This window comes from Cygnus atratus, chromosome Z (genome assembly GCF_013377495.2).
Source record: "Cygnus atratus isolate AKBS03 ecotype Queensland, Australia chromosome Z, CAtr_DNAZoo_HiC_assembly, whole genome shotgun sequence".
In the NCBI taxonomy this organism is placed as follows: domain Eukaryota; kingdom Metazoa; phylum Chordata; class Aves; order Anseriformes; family Anatidae; genus Cygnus; species Cygnus atratus.
Genome location: NC_066396.1, coordinates 47561080 through 47581114, shown reverse-complemented (window position 1 = coordinate 47581114; position 20035 = coordinate 47561080). Strand labels below are relative to the sequence as shown.

Here is a 20035-nt window from a genome sequence, read left to right as displayed (position 1 = left end):
TTTTGATATTGGTTTTGGATTTTCACCCCTGCATGAACCAAAAAAAAGAAATCAAAGGTTAAACTGTGTAAGAAAAACCTACTGACTTTCATTTATTTCTTCTGATCCATACAGATCATAGCAAATCACCATATGCAATCTATCTCCTTTGCATCTGGAGGTGATCCGGTAAGTATTTCTCTAAAGCTTTCCCCCACATAGATATTGCTTTGAGGACTGTGTGATAAAATTTATTGCGTAGCCTACTGAAAGAAAAATATAACCAAAATAGCTCCCGTTTCTTGTTTCATAAATTCTTCTTGATTGTTTCCATCAAACTCTTTTTGAGGGGAACTACTGACAAGCAGTCATAAATCCTCCTTTTTGAATGTCTGAAATGAAAAGTATCAAAAGGTTGTGAGCATTATAATAACTGATAAGTAGGGCTCTGTTTTTCAGAGTAATGTAGCATAGTCATATGGTTATTGTGTGAATTTTCATCCTGACTGTTTTTTTTATTTAGTCTTCTTTGCAGTAATAGACAAGTATGTTGCATTTATATTTATAGAAATATATGTACTTTTTATTTTTTTCTTCTTGTTTTGAAGTGTACAATGAAAGGAGTGTGCTAAATACTGCCTTCAAGTACATTCATTACACACGTGCAGTTTGAAGACAGGACTTTCGGGAAAAGGCTGGATCTTTCTTTGCAAATTTGCAAAGCTTTCAGAGACACCTACGCATTTGATTCATTTAGACCAAAGGGCAGACTCTGGCTTGTTACGCTTTTCCCTGTTTTTATGAGTAGTCCATCTGAAGGCATATTAAATGTGCTCAAAAAGTATTTCTCAGCTAGGAAGAAGAGGAAGAATTATAAAACACAGACAAAGCTTACCTCATAACCTTAGAGGTTTGAAAGCTTTTAAACCTAGATTAATTGTATGTCTGCCTTTTCCTTCGTCATATGATTATATGTTATTTATCAGTCATATTACTATAGGCAAGGTGATTTATAGCCTGCTTTGTGAGTTATTTCTCTCAGTTCAACTCTATTAAGCTGAAAACAGACAGAACTTCCTCTGTTCATTTCACTATCCTTGGTAAACATAAGGGCAAACTTCAGTCTTAGAATAGCTCTGCTGAAATCCATTAAGTTCCAGAAGGGAAAAGGACACCATATCACAATAATCTGGAGAAAAAAAATAAAAAATTAAAAAAATTAAAAAATGGATCAACAGCAGCTTTGAAATACAACAGATTGCAATGGATGCTGTAAATGAACAATTCCTGAAGTGGGCAGAGGAGTGATTAGCACAGTTCCCTGCCTCCGTAAGAAGATTCTTCGCTCCCCATCTGCCATCCCAAATGCTAAGTCCTGGAAACACCATTGCACACTGCCCACTGATCGAGTGATTTACCAGAGAAGAGGAGAGGAGCAGCAGTAGAGATTGGATTTAGAGTAAACAGGCTCTTCCAAATGTTTTAGAGAAAATCACGTTACTGAGTCAGCAAGCTACCAGAGATATCAAATTGCATTGTGTAAGGGAGCCTGTAAGAGACAGTGAAATTGTAAAGTTGCATTCCCTGTAAGACCACAGCATGGTGACCTCATTCTGAGGGTGGAGAGGGTAGGTGTAAGGATCTAACGACACTGTGCAGGCTCATCTCAGCAGGCTAGTACATGGTAAGCTTGTTCATGAAGCAGGTGGTTCCTTTGTTCTGAGAGCGCAGGAAAGAGGACAAATGCTAGGGATGTGACTTAAGTCACTGCTTTATTAACCCATCTGTAGGTTATCAGAACATAACTTTAATCAGGCCTCAATGATTTCCATTTAGCGGAGGACTGTCATCACCACACCTTATCCTGCAAACACAGTTGGGTCCCAGCCCATAAGCTCATCTCCTTCTAGGGAGAAAGGTCATACTGTGCTAAACATGAGGAGCCCAGATCTGTGCCCAAACTACTTAAGGGAATGCCTCCCTTATACTGAATTTTGAAGTTTGGTTTATTTAGAAGCAAGACTGCCCCCACTTTTCAACCCATCCAGTTTTCTGCTCTGGATTTCTGCCACACATTTGTGCCAGCAATTAGCTTTGCAACTTTCCTCCCACTCCCTAAGCATTAATTGCCTTCATCACTCAAAATGTATCCACTGGAAAAGTGTTCCACAGTCCTGGAGAACAGCTTGAGTACCATATATATATATATTTGTAATATTCCCCTTTGCATGAGTCAGTTTCTGGCTTTATTCATGCATGGGAGCTTAAAATTTCTCTACCAAATCCTTTTACACACCATTTCAGGATCATTTTTAGTTTATTTCTAGGACTGTATTCTGGTTCTGCTTTAGCAATCTTTAGCCCCTCCTTATGATCCACCAAATATTTTTAATCCATAGTCATTTCAGGTGGCTGTTTCCAGGCTGCTAGACAAGACATCTGGTTCCAAAACCTAGATGCCTGTTAAGATGGAGTCAGATCTCTTAAGTTTTCATGAGGCAGATCTCTGAAGGGTCCCTTAGGACAGTAGCTTTTCAGTTTCTGTCCAGATGATGCCTCCAAAAGCATACCCTTTTGATGGGAGTCTTTTAATTTAGCCTCTGTGAAATGCGCTTACCTCTTGTGCTTAGTGGTTCATCATAGCTCAAGTCTGAAAAAGCTGTAAATGAAATGAAATATATGTGGTTACAGTCTCTTGCACCCACATCCAGAAGGGCTATGAGATAAATCTATTATTTACTCAGGCATAAATATATCCATTAGCTATGTCTGTACTAATAAATAAAATAACCGGTGGCTTGCTTTAAGGCCATGAAACCAAACAGCGATTTGCATCTGTGCATCCACTCTCTTTCCTCCCAGTGGTCTCGTGAGATCGATGTCCAGCATGTGTTGTTCGCTTGGACAGTTTCAGGGCATTGCATAGGAAAACAGCACAGGCAAGCAAGGGAGAGTAGCAACATTTAAGCAGCATGAACAACTGTGGGACAGCTTTCAGGCTTCTATTTTGGCCCTGTGTTATTTACCATTATAGACATAGCTACTTTTCTTTTCACCTTAGCTGTTGATATGCATCATTACTTCCACTCAAGTCATAGCCCAGACTCTATGTCACTGGGTTCTTAAGAAATTAATAGACAAAGTGCTAAGGGTAGTCTTCTCTTCTGTTTTTTTTTTTTTTTTTCCCTCCAGACCAACCTCATTACAGTTGTGTCTGAGTGCTTTCCAATAGTGCATTATGTGATATGGCTACAAACCTGTCACCAGAACCATGAGTGTGCTTTATCATCTCCCTTATCATCCACTTAGGAAGGAAATTGCATGTACATGCAGCACAGTGATTTGTTTTGGTAGGGGTGTGTGTGTGCTTGCGCTAGGGAGAGCTAAGTTAAAAAAAAAAAAAAAAAAAGTCTTATTTCATTGAAGACTGGTGTTTGTTATGACATTAGATCTTGGTATAACAGTCAATGGTCTTCAATTAGTATCTAATCTCTACCTCAATTAGCTTTAGATATACATGACTATCCAGGCATGTCAAGATATGCTGGATCTAACCAAAGCTTTCTGACTGTATCAAAGAACACTGGCGTTTTCCAGATATGCCAGCAAGCCTCACATTATCTGGGTGAACTGGCCTTTTTGTTTCATCTCCATGGTGATAAAAGTTTGCACCACTTGTGCATCATGTGAGGGTGGTAGGAGAGCAAGCAAAAAAATATTCCCAAAGATTTGAGCCTGCTCTTGTCAGAAAATCTACCTGGTATGTAGGAGAGGGGATGGATGGGTGCTGCCCATGGGCTGAGGGAGAACATCCTGGGAGACTGCTTGCAACAGCCAAGCAGTGCTTGAGCACCTCTGTTCCATATGTCATTGTAGTCAGTAATGTAAACACACCTGCTTGTCACCCATGAATAAACCTCATTGCTCAATATTTCTGAGGAACAGGGATGTCAGTGCTACTCTTTCTGCCGCAGAACCTGTTGATAATTTGTATTCTGAACCAAAATCTTTGAGTACTTGAAAGATGAGGACTTGAAATTTTTAATCCCTTCTAAATTAATCCTGACCCATATTCTACTAGATTTGTTTAATTGATTTTAAATGGCTTTGGTCTGAAGAAAGCAAAGTGATAGGATCAGTATTAAAACCCATAAATGTTTTTATAGGTTTTAAGTAGTGTACATCTGTAAAGTAAAACATGTCACACTGGGGCCGTGCCCCCAGCAGTACATACACGCTCGACTGTGATAATTCGATATAATCTGTGCAAGAATTTTTTACATTTAAAATCTCTCTCTTTTTTTTTTTTTTTTTGACAGGATACAACTGACTATGTTGCATATGTAGCTAAAGATCCTGTTAATCGGAGAGGTAAGTTAGAAATATCTATCTGGCATTTATTTGCCTTTGAGAAACATGAATTATTCATGGTATAATTTAGTCTTTCTTTTTTTTTCCCCAAGAAAAAATAAATGCAGCCCAATAAAAAATTGCCTTTGACAGAGTCATGGAATGACTGTGTAGCAATAAGGAGCTGCCATACGCTAGTTAGTTCTGAAATTTGGAACAGGTCTTTTCTGCAGCTCATCTCCAATATCACTTGGATTCTCTTCATCTCTTAAATCAAAAGCTTGCCTGTCTTGGCTGCGAGCTTCTAGGCAACAGCTAACTCATACCTACACTCAAACAAGATGCAAAAACTAAGCAGCCCTCTGATTAACTCCTCTGATTAAGAGCCTGAATCTGTTAGGTCTAAGTACATGCCAAATTCTTCCTCATTGAATCTTTTCTTTTTTTTTCTTTTTTCTCTCAGTTGAAGTTTTATTCATGGAGATGCCTGTTTCTACTGCTTTATCAGTGATCAGTCAGGAGTAGGGAACCTCTTGTTGATTGTCTTCAAAGACTGAGATCCAGTGCAGAGTTTCAAAAATAATAGTACATTATAAAAGTGTAGATTACAGTGTGGAATAATAGATAAAGAACTCATTCCTGTTTGTAATGCAGAAAGCATCAATGGGTCTTAATGCTAGACACAGAATATTGTATAATGTACCTGAGAATCTGTTTATTATTCATAGATTCATAGAGAATAAAAGACTACTCCAAAAAAAAGACTGAAGCACTTCCAACAGGATTTTTGCAGAATTTAGACACTTTAACTTCAAACCTGCAAACCCCAAGCTGCCACCGAGCTGTGAGCATGACTAGTTCAATAGTTTTGGTAGTTCGTTTCCTTTAGTTATCTTAGGTACCTCAATGATCTGTTGTGGCCATGTGCAGGAATGTCCAGACTTGCCAGTGTTAACTCAGAAGTAGTACTTGAATATTAGTGAAACATCTAGAAAACTTATGTGGAGTGGGAGGAAGGGAGACAGTTCAGCTCTTCATGGTGCTTATTATGTTTCAACATCATCTGCCTCCCTCTTGAAAGGCTCATGCATCAGGCTGGAGGCTATACGGTGTGCAGCAGCTCTCCACCTGCTCTTGTTTTACAGCACTGCTCTGCTGAGCTGGAGAGCAAGAGATCTCAGTGGCAGTGTAGTGGACTGGCACTGTAGGCCAGATACATGGACTGTAGGGTCTGAAGGAGCCCTGTGTCCTGTTTTCTGTTCCTGTGTGAATAGATTTTATAGCAGAAACTGTTTCATGGAGTATGGACCTTATATCTAATTGAATACATTTAGCCTGACAGTTTCTAATTATGCTTGTCTATCCTAGAATGAGGAGTCATCTAAGTGCTTGATCTTGTTTTCCTTTGGTGCGTTTAGATGAAGTTATTTCTCACTTTTTAGGAAAGGCTTGAGAGTGAAGTCTGTAGGTCTCCAGCTGCAGTTCATGTCCTGCATCCTTAATATCATTTGTTTCTCCTTTAACTTTTCTGCATTGTTTTAAAAATGTAGATAATGACTGTTGTTGTTTGGAGTAATCTAATATTAATCTCAACAATCTATAACAGAGGTTGCACTTTCATATTCTTATTTGCTTCTGGCTTAATCATTAGCTGGTTTTCTCATTAGTCATTTTTGCTGCTGTGTAGCGATGTTATCTCAGGTGAAATTCTTTCATGCTGTGATCTCTCATCCTCCTGAGCTACAGCTTTCCATAAGAGGTTTTCCCAATTGCCTGTATACCTCAGAGGTGGCAGATCAGTGACTTCGCATGTGCCTAGTATTAAAATTCATTTTTCAAAAGGTCTAATTTACCAAGGGTAAATAGCTGTGTTTCACCCTCACTGGCCATTCCATCAGCTTTTATGTTATCTATAAATCACTTCAGAAGTGAGTTCGATTTTACTTCTGTATCTCACAACAAGTGTTACTGCTGCTCTTATTGACACTAGGACCAATGTTGTACTACAATTTGCACGTTCATATTAGACTCATTTACTCCCAAGGCTGGAAAAGCTCTCTTCATGCTTTATATTCTGGATCTAGCTAGCTGTAGGCTGTCTGTCTTCCACTGTAACCTACACGAGAAATCATCTCTGTGTGAGCCAAACGTTCTCATCCTTTTACAAGAAGCACATCTCCTACCTGTTGAAAGTCCATTCATGTACCCAAGGAAACAGGTTACTCATTATGTCACCTACTGAAACTACTTAATGACTCATGCTTCATTTCAGCTCCAGACAGGTTTAGCAGTAAGCAATGTAGCCCCTTTAAATTCCCTCTCTAGTTACAGAGTGCAAAATTTATAGCTTTCTTTGACCTAACTACTGTGGGTCTACTTTCCTGGAGATATGCTTGTACCTTATCTGGGACTGATTGTTCACCACCACCACCATTGGTGCAGAGAGTGTAAACAGCAAATATTCTGCTGCTAGCCAGGGATGTCATCCTCTGTCTCTGAATATGTGGAGGGTCCTGGTTTTGGCTGTCAAGTCTACTTTCAACATGCATTCTTTGTATTACTGCAACTGTAACAGGGTCCGTGATCTAGGAAGTATCCTTGTTATTGCTCTTCCTTCAGCTTGAAATTTGAAAAAAATCAGGAACTCAAATGAAGAGAACAACTTGGAAACTTGGGGTGATAATCAGAACATGACAGAATGGTTAAGGTTAGAAGGGACCTCTGGAGGTCATCTGGTCCAAGAAAGGACAAGTAGGGACACCTAGAGCAAGTTGCCCAGGACCATGTCCAGGGGGCTTGTGAAGACCTCTAAGGATGGAGACTCCAGAACCTCTCTGGACAACCTGTGCCAGTGGTCCATCACCCACACAGTAAAGAAGTGTTTCCTGACATTCAGATAGAAATTCTTGTGTGCTAGTTTGTTCCCATTGCCTCTTGTCCTGGCACTGGGTGCCACAGAAAACAGCCTGGCTCCATCCTCTTTGCACTCTTCCCTCAGATATTTATAGGCATTGATACAACCTCCACTATGCCTCCCCTTCTCTAGGCAAAATAGTCCCAGCTCTCTCTGCCTCTCCGTACAGGAAAGGTATTCCAGTCCCTTCATCATCTTGGTAGCCCAACATTGGACTTTTTCCAGTACATCTAGGTCTCCTTTGTACTGAGGAGCCTAGAACTGGTCAGCACTCAGGTGCAGCCTCACTCCAGGTGCAGCTGAGTAGAGGGGAAGGATCACCTCTCTTGACCTGATGGCCATACTTTGCCTAATGCAGCCAAAAATACCATTAGCCTTACCAGCAAGGGCACATGGCTGACTTAGCTTCAACTCAGTGTCCACCAGCAACCCCAGACCATTTTCTGCAGAGCAGCTTTCCAGCTGGGTGACCCCCACCATGTCCTGGTGCCTGGGCTTGTTCCTCCCCAGGTGCAGGACTCTGTATTTCTTACTGGACTTCATGAGATTTACAGAATCATAGAATATCCTGAGTTGGAAGGGACCCACAAGGATCATCGAGTCCAGCTCCTGGCTCCACATGGGTCTACCCAAAAATTCAGACCATATGACCAAGAGCATAGTCCAAATGCTTTTTAAACTCTGACAGGCTTGTGCTGTGACTACGTCCCTGGGGAGCCTGTTCAGGTGCACTACCACCCTCTTGGTGAAGAACCTTTTCCTGATATCCAGCCTGATCCTCCCCTGTTGCAGCTTGACTCATTTCCCTTGGGTCCTATAGCTGGTCACCAGAGAGAATAGATCAATCAGTACCTGCCCCTCTACTCCCCCTCATGAAAAACCTGCAAACCATGATGAGGTCTCCCCTCAGCCTTCTCTTTTCCAGGCTGAACAGGCCTAGTGACCTCAGATGCTCCTCCTACATCTTCCCCTCTAGGCCATTCTTAGGCCTATCTTAGTAGCCTTTCTCTGGACACTCTCCAACAGTTTCACATCCTTTTTGTACTGTGGTGCCCAGAACTGCACACAGTACTCGAGGTGAGGCCACGCCAGCGCAGAGTAGAGTGGGACAATCACTTCCCTTGACCGACTAGCAATGCCATGCTTGATGCACCCCAGGGTACAGTTGGCTCTCCTGGCTGCCAGGGCACACTGCTGGCCCATATTCAGCTTGCTATCAGCCAAAACCCCCAGATTCCTCTCTGTGGGGCTGCTCTCCAGCATCTTGTCCCACAGTCTGTACATATAGCCAGGGTTGCCCCTTCCCAGGTGCAGGACCTGGCACTTGCTCTTGTTAAACTTCATGCACTTGGTGATTGCCCAGCTCTCCAACCTGTCCAGGCCAGCCTCTCCAGCCTCCCTCTGAATGGTTGATTGACCCTTTGGTGAGTCAACCACTTCCCCCAGTTTCATGTCATCCATCAGTTTAGTGAGGGTGCACTCTATCCCATCATCCACAATGAAGATGTCAAACAAGACAGGACCAAGTTTTGACCCCTGGAGTACTTCGCTCATTATTGTTCTCCAACTAGACTTTCCATGACTGATCACTACCCTCTGGGCCAGGCTGTTCAGTCAGTTTTTGATCCACCTCGCTGTCTGCTTATCCAGTCCATAGTGGATCATGGGTGATGATTGATGATGGCTGATGATTTCATTATATAAGGTTATCAGGTTGATCAGGCATCACTTCTCTTTGGTGAATCCATGCTGACTACTCCTGTTGTTTTTCTTGTCCTTCGGGTGCCTGGAAATGGTTTTCAGGTTTAGCTGTTCCACCACTTTCCCAAGGATTGAGGTGAGGCTGACTGGCCTGTAGTTCCTTGGATTGTCTTCCTTGCTTTATTTTTTTTTTTAAGATAGGAGTGACATTTGCTTTCCTGCAGTCTTGAGGCACTCCTCCAGTTGCCACAATTGAGCAAAGACTATAGAGGGTAACCTTGTAATAATTTCTTGATGCCCTTGATGTCCCTGGACAAATTTAATTCTAATAGGGCTTTAGCTTTCCAGAACCTGATCCTTGGCTGCTTGGACAATTTCCTTGTATTCCTTCCAAGTTACCCGTCTTTGCTTCCACCCTTTGTAATATTCCTTTTTGTTCCTGAATTTGTTCAGGAGCTCCTTGTTCATCCATGTAACCTTCCTGGCATTTTTGCCTGATTTCCTCTTTGTTGGGATGAATCATTCTTGAGCTTGGAGGAGGAGATCCTTGAATAATAACCAGCTTTGTTGGGCCTTTTCCCTCCAGGGCTTTATCACACAGAACTCTACCAAGAAGAGATCTGTCAGATCCCTGCCAAGATCCCTGAAGAGGCCAAAGTCTGCTCTCCCAAAGTCCAGGGCTGTGAGCTTGAATTGTGCCTTCCTCACTCCTCTAAGAATCCTGAATTGCACTATTTCATGGTTACTGCAGCCAAGGCTGCACTTGAGCTTCACATTGTCTACCAGCCCCTCCTTGTTGGTGAGAATTAGGTCCAGCATAACATTCTCCTCTTTGGCACCTCTATCATTTGGAGAAGGAAGTTGTCATCAACACGTCCCAGGAACCTCCTGGATTGCCTATGCCCCACTGTTCTGTCCCTCCAACAGACGTCAGGGTGGTTGAAGTCCCCCATGAGGACCACAGCTTGTGAAAGTGAGGCTGTTTCTATTTGTTTGTAGAAAGCCTTATCGGATCAATCTTCCTGGGCAAGTGGCCTGTAGTGGACTCTCAGTAGAATGTCACCTAGCCTTGTCTTCTCTATAATCCTGACTTATAAGCTCTTGGTCAGCTCCTCACCCATCCCAAGGTAGAGGTCCACATGTTCCAGCTGTTCATTGACATAGAGGGTAATGACCCCTCCTCATCTTCCCTCCCTGTCCTTCCTAAAAAGCCTGTATCCTTCCATTCCAACACTCCAGTCATGGGAGCCATCCCACCACACCTAAAATAAAATTAAAGTGGGGATAAAATTAATGAAAACAAAGAAAGCATGGAACAGTTAAGGTTGCTGTTGCTTTTGCTGTCTACTAATATATTTATAAGCTCAATTTAGAGCTCAAAATTTTCATATAGCCTATTGCATTCAGTTAATAACAAGTGTGAATTTTATCGGGTTTCCTGTCTTTCTGGACTTATTAATGTTGTGGAACTGATTTGAGCTCTTGCCTGTTGCAGTTACACACCATATCTATTTTATTTAACCTTTACAGTACATTGTCTGGAATTCATCATGCCTGTTTCAGGTTTTATTGAAATGTGCATACCACGAATAGGGCAGTTATGCCTGACATGTAGGCGTTTTGTCATAGGTCCGTGCATCCCACTCTAATATAAAGACTGATTTGAATGTGTCAATCTTTTTCATGTAGCTTGTCATATACTGGAATGCTGTGATGGCCTTGCCCAGGATGTCATCAGCACCATAGGGCAGGCATTTGAGCTTCGATTTAAGCAATACTTAAGGTGCCCCTCTAAGATACCTACTTTCCACGATAGGTGAGTATGGTTGCAGAAGACTGATAAAGAATCTCCTTTATTTTTACTTTATAAAATGTGCTATGGACAAATTTGCTGGAGATGAACAGGATTTAAATGCTTCAAAAAGAGATTTCTGCTGAATTAGCAAAGGAGGGCTTGCCTAATGAATCTGAGAGGAGCACAGTCATTTTAAAAGAATGGACTAAATATGGATTGCACAGTGAAATTACTCAAACAATTATGTGTTTTCCATTGTGGTTAATATGCAGTGTTGGTTGGCCACAAATTAATATTATTTTTCACATTTTGTCATTGTTGTTACTGTGATAGCAGCTCTGTAAATTTAGATGAAGTGAGCTAGAGTTGCTGGGCTTCCAAAATGACCAGTGATGTTTCACTACTTCTGGTATTAGCTGGGGTAAAGGTTTTAGGAATGCAGTGTGTCATAGACAGGCTTTGACTGCATTGCTATCTAGAGTAACAATGTCAAACTTGTTAGCTTGCATACATTTAAAATGCTGTGGTATAGCTTTCTGTTTCCTTTAGTGATCTCTATTTTTATCATGGATCAGTATATACTCACTAATATTAGAATAAATCCTACTTCTTACATAAGGGTAAAATGAGCACATGGTGAATATTAAATGCTATTATTTCTATCTGGAAGCATTCTGTACTCACTTTGGAATGGTATAAATGACTGTTAAATGTAGACTGAAAGCACAGATCCTATCTCATGACTTCATGAAGTTCTTCAAGATTTACAGCGGTGATAGAACAGACATAGTTAAAGACAATGTTTTAGGGCTTAGTCAGTCAATCAAGTAATAATATTACAAATGCTACTGTGAGTTTGTTCATCGATTATTTAATGGCCTTTAAAGCTAAGTAAAAAAAAGCCTTTTTTCAGACTAAAGAATTTCATCCATTGCAAAGCGAGCTTTAGAGAAAATTTATCTAAACAGGGTGTCTGCTGCATGATCCTGACCTATGATGGTAGCTGAATTTTCAAAATAATATGCTATAGTGATCCTCTCATAGGCAGTCTTAACATGCTGAAAGTGTTTGTAAGTGCTTTGCAAGTGAGGCACAAAATCAAGTACTCACTTTCTTACAGGGTGCAGAGTTTTGATGAGTCGTGGATGGAGGAAGAGAGTGAGGCAGCAGAACATCCCTATTACAACAACATCCCAAATAAAATGCCCCCTCCTGGTGGTTTCATTGATGCCAGACTCAAAGCAAGGATTCCCACTGCTGCAGACACAGCTCAGGTCAGTGCAATTGCATCTCTGCCCTCTTGCTGATGGATCCAAAATTTACATATACATATATATAACATATATATATAATTTGAATATTTATATATATTTAAGATGGATTTATTTGGAACATAGATGTGTGGCTAGTTACATATTTAATGGGCATTGAAGATCTAGGAGACAACAAATTAGGCATGTTCAGAGCAAAGGGAGTTGAATTCTTCATGGTGTTAAAAAAAAAAAAAAAAAGGTTCAAAGAAGATAAACCCACTGAGGGTTACAACATTTTTAAGAAACATATCTGTCTCAGAGAGTATGAATTAAGAGTGCACACAAACTAGAAACAATTTTATAGAGAAGCTTTTAAACAATCTAATACAGTCATTACTAACATTTCATTATGTTAATAACTCAGAAGCAACTGGTATTAAGCCAGGTTCCTAGGTAGGTCTTTCATCCCACATTGAACTGAAGCCAGCTTGGATATTTCTACCAGGATTGCTGTCAGAGGTTTGACTCCTATCCATATAACCACTTGAGAGGAGTTTTGAGATCCAGTCCAACTCTGTTTAAATCTAGAGGGGCCTTGTCTGAAGAAAACATAATCCTGTCAATATCTAAGTGAGTTCCCTGGTACCAATGTGAGTCTTTCAGCTCATGTTTTGGAGGGTGTTTGGGGTGTCTACTGATCCCATGTGTGGTTTCTGAGAAATGGTTTTCCCAGCCACAGTTTGTCAGGGCTGCCTGTGTGGAGACAAACATACTGAAGGCAATGATGTATCATTTGAGATTGCAGGGGTTGATAAAAGCAGGAAGGAGGGAAGTTTTCATGAAGGTCACCAGTAATGTCTTACTCCTACACAAATGTTTTTCTGAGATGTATATTCTGACACAATAATGAATTGGAAATAAAGAGTGGGAGTACACAGAATACAACCAAGGAGATTGTCAAAGCCACTCATAATATATCAGTGTTTTAATGGTAATTGCAATTTTCTTTGTACACGTGTCCATTCTAGTCTGCAGCAGGAGTAGGAAGAGAGCGAATCTATTACCAAAGTCGTCACTTAGGAGACAAATTCAATGAAGACTGGCATCATAAGCCTGTTAAGCAAGGTGAGTCTTACCATTTTGGGTTGTAATGTAGCAGGATGTCTTAGGTGGGCAAAGCACATGAATGTCTGATGCGTTGAAAACTTAAGTCAATAACCTGCACTTTGTTGATCCCCTTTGTCATGAATTTTGGTGTTGATATCAGTGAAAAGTGTTTGGTAAGTATTCCTGGGTGAGTTATTTAAATGCACACCTTCATAAAAACTTATCTTTTGCAGAACACTTCATATACAGATTTGCCCCAAACATTCAGCTATCTAGCTTGTCTGAAAAAACCTGTCTGAAAAGTTCATGGTATTTAAAGACAGGCTTTTGGTCTTTTCATAAAATCTGACCCACTAGGATATGCACAGTGGATTTTCCAAAGGTAGGGAACAAAGTCAGAATCTTTTTAGGAATGTAGAACAATGCACATGTCTGCATATAATCTGGGCTCTACACACAACAAATACTGCATGATTTTCATTTTGCTGTTTATGAGTTATAAGCAAACCACATCAAAACATCTGTATCAAATTTGACCCCCTCCACCTTTATGTGACAGCTTTGAGGTGTCTTGGGCGGACTGTTTCTTTTCAAATGCCAGAATATGTTGTCTGTTGTTAATGTGCACTGATTTGGGAACTTGGTTGCATTTCATCCCCAATGAGTCCCCAGCTAATTTGAAACTCACAGTCTTGATTTACAAAAAATCCCTTTTCTCCTGAATAATTAAAAATAAAATTCACTGAAACACTATTATGACTACTTTCGTCAGCATTTTTTTTCTATTAGGTCCAGCAGTTACTGTCTTTCTATCTTCCATTCCAGGGAATTTTAAACCTGTGGTGATGGGTTTTGATATCATCTGTTCATTCTAACAACACTATTACGTAAAAGACAAAAAATGAAAAAGAAAAAAAAAATCAGCATCTCTTGAATTTTCCAGGATCTCTGGATATTTATAGTGTGCCGGAAGGGAGATCACAAGTAACTCCAACAGCAGAGATGCCAACTTACGTGAACACTCAGCATATAAATATGGAAGCTCTATTGGCACTTCAGGCAGATGCTGAAAGTACCTTCAGTGGAAACACAGATAATACCAAAGAGAGTAGCCCTGGAAAGGATCTGTTCGACATGAGTGAGTTCCCTTCCTTTTCACTCCCTTTCTAGCAAGAGACTTTATGCATTAATTTTGTATAAAAATAATTCTAAAATTCTCCAGGTGAAATTTTAGTATCCCTGGTGGAGTCACAGTGAGCTTTAGAATTCATGGTGGTTTCATATCTGACTGAGATAAAAATAAGGCTAACCGAAGATCTGAAGCTAATTTGTATTAGATCTGTGTTAAGTTGCAGTCTATGTTATCCATAGCATCACGGGTAACTGTGCCAGAAGGAAAATAAATCGAGAGCCCTGTCATGCATGATAGTGAAGGAGTGATTGACTGGAGAACTAGCTCCTTGCCTGTCCTGTGAACTTGTTCCTAGGAAGTCAATGCATACTGCATTTGACTTTGTGCAACAAGGAAATTGAGAGGTAAAAGTAAATTCTCTCTTCCTCCGGATAGGTCTACAGCCCTACCTAGCCATTTATTTTAACTTTGAAGTCAGCTTTCCTGGAATCAGTGTCACAGCTATAGTCTTCAAATAAAGTTTTAAGCATCAGTCATAATTTTGATGCTGGTGCTACCCATATACAATGTTTACAGCCATGAGCAGATACTTAACAAAAGGTATGGGGAAAGCAATTTGATGTACTGAAAACCTTCCTTGTTCTATTCATCTTACTTCCATTCAATTGCTGACACATGATTTATTCAATTTAGTTCATATTATTAAAAGGCAGTGAGACAAAGCAGTTGGTGCCTACATGTTATTTGTGAAATAACATACCTACATTTCTGTTATTTCAGTCTACATGAAACTGTCTCTCTGGCACATTTTTGCTGCGATATGGCTCTATTTCCACAGCACAGAAAGATTTTGAACTGAAAGAAAGGGGGAGGCAAGAAAGTTAGAGAGTGCACCTATCTATCAATATAGATCTAAAATGAGAAAAGTCTGCTGACTGAAATGATGGATGTTAACCGTATTTTCTAACAGCCATGCCCTTAAAACATCGACAAGCTTACCTCTATATTATATAAAATCTTTTCCTAAAAATAAGACAAACTGATTTCTCATCTTGCACCCTGCATTAGGCTTTATTGACCATTGGATCATAAGGAAAAACTATTATCAGAAAGTATGTCAACTATCCCAAAGTCAGTGGCTTGTCAAGCTAAACATGTGGAGTAGTGCCGACTGTAACATAGTGAAGACATATATACAAGTTAGATTTAAGAATTATCTAAACTGTGACAACAAAGTATGTATTCTATCTCTCTGAGTTAACTTCTCAGTGACCCCACACAAGCACGGCTATGTACCCCTAGCCTCTGAGCAGTCCACTCTGAGCACGTGTATTACTTCACACTACCGCTCTCCAGATGTTCTTTAGTAAGACCAGTGGACACAGAACAATATGTCTTTTTAATATGTGCTAGATGGCCAGATGAAAATCTAAAAGTGCAAATAGCATCTGGTAGGTCAGTAGAGCCTATAATGAAACATACACTGACCTATTTACTATTTCTGTAAGACTGTTGAGATATGTAATGACACCTCTTTCCATTCCACTGTAGGGAAAGTAACACTGAGTTCAGGATTCAGCTGAAGTTTAAAAGATTACTTCCCAAGGTCTAATTTCAATTAGGTAAATCACAATAAAGGTATTAACCCGTCTCTTTGTCCCAAAGTCCTCTTCCTAGCCTGAGGTTAGGAGTAAGCCGAGTAATAACAGTGACTGATCCTTTCCAGACCTACCCATGGGCTGGAGACTCAGTAATGGATAATGAATATATAATAATTGGTAATATATAATAATGGATAATGGATAAATGATTATGTTGCTTGAAGAGAGACCAGATATGGATGGCTATAATGACTTTGAGTACCCATATTATGCAATTTATTTTAAATGAAACTGTCTGACGTAACTGGTAAGGCAAAAAGGGAGCTTTGCCCTGTACCAGAGCACATAAATACAGCTGTTGACAGTGGCCGTTACTGAAATAAAATCAGTACCTTTCAAAAGTTCCTGCCAACATTTACTCTTGATTTTTATCACTGTCTTTGTGTGTATAACACATGTTTTTAACATATTACACTCCTCAGTCTTAATACATGACAGATCAGTAAGCTTAGCTGTATGTCTTTTTTTTTTTTTTTTCTTTTTCTTTCATGAAAATAAAGGAAAGTGACTATAACACAGAATAAATCCAGTTAAAAATGTCTGGAATATCACTTCTTTTTGCAACATGATTTAACTCTGAATTATCTTGCACTTTTTTCTATTTGTATAACCAGAACCATTTGAAGATGCCCTCAAGAACCAAACTCCTGAGCCTGTGTTGAATAAATCCACTTCCATTGAATGTACTAGTCCTCTTTTATCCAGAGCTGCTGACTGGACTACAATGCAAGAGCTAAGTACAGAGCCATGGTATCAAGGAGAGATGAGCAGGAAAGAAGCAGAACAGCTGTTAAAGAAATGTGGAGATTTCCTTGTGAGAAAAAGTACCACAAATCCAGGTTCCTATGTGCTGACAGGCATGCAAAATGGACAAGCCAAGCATCTTCTTTTGGTGGATCCAGAAGGAACCGTAAGTGCTGATTACAGAGTAATACAGGCGCTTTCTGACTTCCTGTATTTTCTCTGAATATGTGTAAACTTGTTTACAGCTCAGCCACAACTGATCAGAATGACAGCTTCATGTAAGGTGTCATCATATCCATTTCTCTCCTGATGCCTAGTAGAAGACATACTGCATGCATACATGCACATTTCAGGGATAGCAGAAGACCTCCTGCATAACATCTGCAGGTGGCCTCAGGGACCTGGTTCCCTATCAATGTCAAACTTTGGCCACCACATTATTAACTTAGTCAAAAGTGTAGCTAAGACCCTTTTTGGTCTTCTAGCTGAGAAGTTGCTGGCAGCTGTGCATGTTCAACCAGTGTTTGTGCTGGGAATTTCCACATGATCTCTGTCAGTGAGGATACAGACCAGGCCCCTCAGGCTATCATGTTTTCCCCCTCTTAAGGCCAGGAGACAACTGGAGTAAAACTGTGCCATCTCTTTGCCACATCGGGATAAAATTGCTTCATCTCTTTGCTGCACAGGCACTCCTTTAGCTGATGAAGCTTCCCAGCAGCAGAACAGCAAATGAAAAGAAACTCCTGTTTCTGCATCTGTCTGTCGTGCTTCTGGGGAAGCTGAGCCTCACCTGAAAGAGCATTGCCACACGTTTTATTCTTGTCCCCTGGTAGCTGACAGATAGCAACCCCTCTTCCTCTCTAAAGGACAGCTTTAAAAGCCGGAAAGTAAACGAGAAACTCCTGGAAAGGAGGTGGCTTTTTGGCATCTATTTCATCTGAGAAGCCTGAGGAAGGAAGACCAGCAGCATTACGGCGGTCCTGCAGACTGCAACACCGCAATGGCCACAGTACTTGTCGGTCTACTTACTTAGCTTCGCCACACGAGGGCAGTCAAAGAATGTTTTTAACGCTTTTTCTGCGCCGTGTGCCAGGTCCCGGGTTTGGCCTGGACGCCAGGCCGTGCGGGGAGCGGCCTCCGTCTCTAAAATTTTGGCGGCTGTTTTGTGTCATAATTCCCCCTTCAAAATAAATGCAGAAATAGCTGCTACAAGGTGCGGGCATGTCTCACCAGGAGCTCTGGAAGCCAAAAAGTAGATGTGATATCTGCTGTTCCTCTCGCTGGCAGGGTTTTACCCAGGCCTGGGAAAGTTCCTGTGCACCATTTCGGCAGGGCTCACCGGGTGTTTCTGCTGCTCTGCATCAGCTTCAGCTGGCTCGGGAGGCACCACTCAGTGATGACAGCGTTTTCATATCTGTATTTAGGTTAGCTGAGCTGTTTGTGTGATTTGTGGGGTCCTGACGCAGCTCCTCAGCAGCCTTGTTTGTGACTTGTCAGAGAGGAGAGTCGTTCATAAAACGCTGGCATGTGGCAAGCCTCAGCAGTGCCCCAGTGGCATGCGTTTTTCCTGCCTGGCCTCTGCAATTATTTGTAAAAACTGGTTCATACAGAGTGCTTGAAAGTCATTTCACACCCAAATTATCAAGTGGCATGTTACAACTCCTCAAGGTGTGTTTCCAGAACAGTTAACTGTGCTGCTGCTTCTGTTCTGATCCAGCTCACAAAAAATCTCTAGTTTAGATAAGGGATGAGTAAAGGTGAGTACTGCAGGCTTTCTACTGGGTTTAGGATTGAAGCTTGAGCCGTGGTGATGATGGTGCATACTACTGAGGGTGAGAAAGCTCTCACTTGAGTTGAATGGGCTGAACATGTGTTAGTTTGAATATAGGTAATGAAAGTTCCTGATGTTTTAAAGATATCTTAGTTTTGAAAAATATAGCTTTTAATAATTACAGAAAGTGATGTTTAAAAGTAGTATGTTTGAGAAAGCATGAGAGCCAACTGGTTTTCTTCAGCAACACTGCTAAATGCAGACTCAGCAGATAGCATAATTTGCCGTCCGTGTCGTTTGCTGCATGCTTTTCCTGTGACATGGTGTCCCAAGTTCTTGTAATTTTGCCAGAACTTTATTGTGAAGACTGAAATATTTCAAGCAGGGTGCCCACTGCAGCATAGACTGTTTTTTTGAAAGTTTTAACTAAAGTAATTATCTATTTTCTATTCTATGATTTTTTAGAAACATTCAATGAGAATAGATGACATGCTTCATTTTAGAGCAGTGTTCATACAATTTTGCTTGAGACATTGTAGAACTATCCCAACACAAAAGCATTATCACAACTTTGCTCTGCATGTGGAAGCTGTATGCCTTAAGTTATTTTAAACATTAGAAGGAAATGTTCTGGGAAGATGAGGTTATATAATTAAAGATAATAAAGATTAAATTAAGTTAATTAAAGATGTTTTGTAATATGAATTAGGTCTTGGCCTACCCTAACTTTGACTGTTTTACCTTGTAATGTCAGTTTTCTCTTATTACAGCTGTAATAATTCACTTAGCAGGATTCCAGTGCAGAGTACTGGTAAATGGGCTAGAAAAAAATGACATTCCCTTCCCTAAATTGTTTCACTTTCAAAGGCCCAAGCATGTACCATGCAGCACTGTGCAAACTCAAGCCAAACACAAGTGGTGGATAGTTCACTTTCAGGGGAAGGGAATTTCCCAGTGGGCACCAGAGAAGTTTTTTTTGGCATCTCAAGAAGAAGGGCTTTGCTGAGGAAAACACAAAGATGCTGAAATGCACAGAGAGGTTCTGGCATCCCTGGATGGTTATCCCTTTTTAATAAAAAGGTGAAAGTAGTTAAAAGGAACCTGTAATTCCTTGAAAAAGAAAAGTTGGTCTAAAAATCCAACTTACAGCGAAACAAAATGTTGTATGGAAATTTTCAGGCAGGCCTATTCATCAAAAGTAATAATAGTAGACTAGCTCATAGGTATCTTGCTGAGTATCTGTTTGGAGAGACTAAGGAGAGTCAGAGACAAACACATAGAGACTAAACAGCCAGATTTCCACTGCTTTTGATGGGAAAGGGATCTGTCTCAAAGACATAATTAATGGTGCCATTTTATTTTTAGAGAATTTTGGTGCAAAGTTATGAGAAAAAATATTTTGCTCCTTAACTTGTCTTCTTGCATCCTTTTTTTGAAGGTTCGTACAAAAGACCGTGTCTTTGACAGCATAAGTCATCTCATCAATCATCACCTTGAGAATAATTTGCCAATAGTTTCTTCTGGGAGTGAACTCTGCTTGCAGCAGCCTGCTGAGAGGAAACACTGACTCCAGATAACTCTTAGTTTTTGTAACTTGCAAGTTATAACTGGTGGAAATTGCAGATCTG

The 20035-nt window shown here is 40.5% G+C and overlaps 1 protein-coding gene across 3 annotated transcripts in view; it reads left to right on the top strand.

The window, feature by feature from the left end:
* SHC3 (SHC adaptor protein 3) overlaps positions 1 to 20035 on the top strand; it is a 62524-nt gene extending 42489 nt beyond the window's left edge. For 2 of the 3 annotated variants that reach the window (XM_035569197.2, XM_035569198.2), the window contains 8 exons: positions 115 to 168; positions 4299 to 4350; positions 10634 to 10760; positions 11860 to 12013; positions 13021 to 13117; positions 14043 to 14237; positions 16507 to 16802; positions 19846 to 20035. In XM_035569197.2, coding sequence (XP_035425090.1) covers positions 115 to 168; positions 4299 to 4350; positions 10634 to 10760; positions 11860 to 12013; positions 13021 to 13117; positions 14043 to 14237; positions 16507 to 16802; positions 19846 to 19974 — 1104 coding nt within the window. In that variant the 3' untranslated portion in view covers positions 19975 to 20035. Of the gene's footprint in view, positions 1 to 114; positions 169 to 4298; positions 4351 to 10633; positions 10761 to 11859; positions 12014 to 13020; positions 13118 to 14042; positions 14238 to 16506; positions 17850 to 19845 lie in introns of all 3 variants that reach the window. The other variant, XR_007709246.1, reaches the window with a different exon arrangement.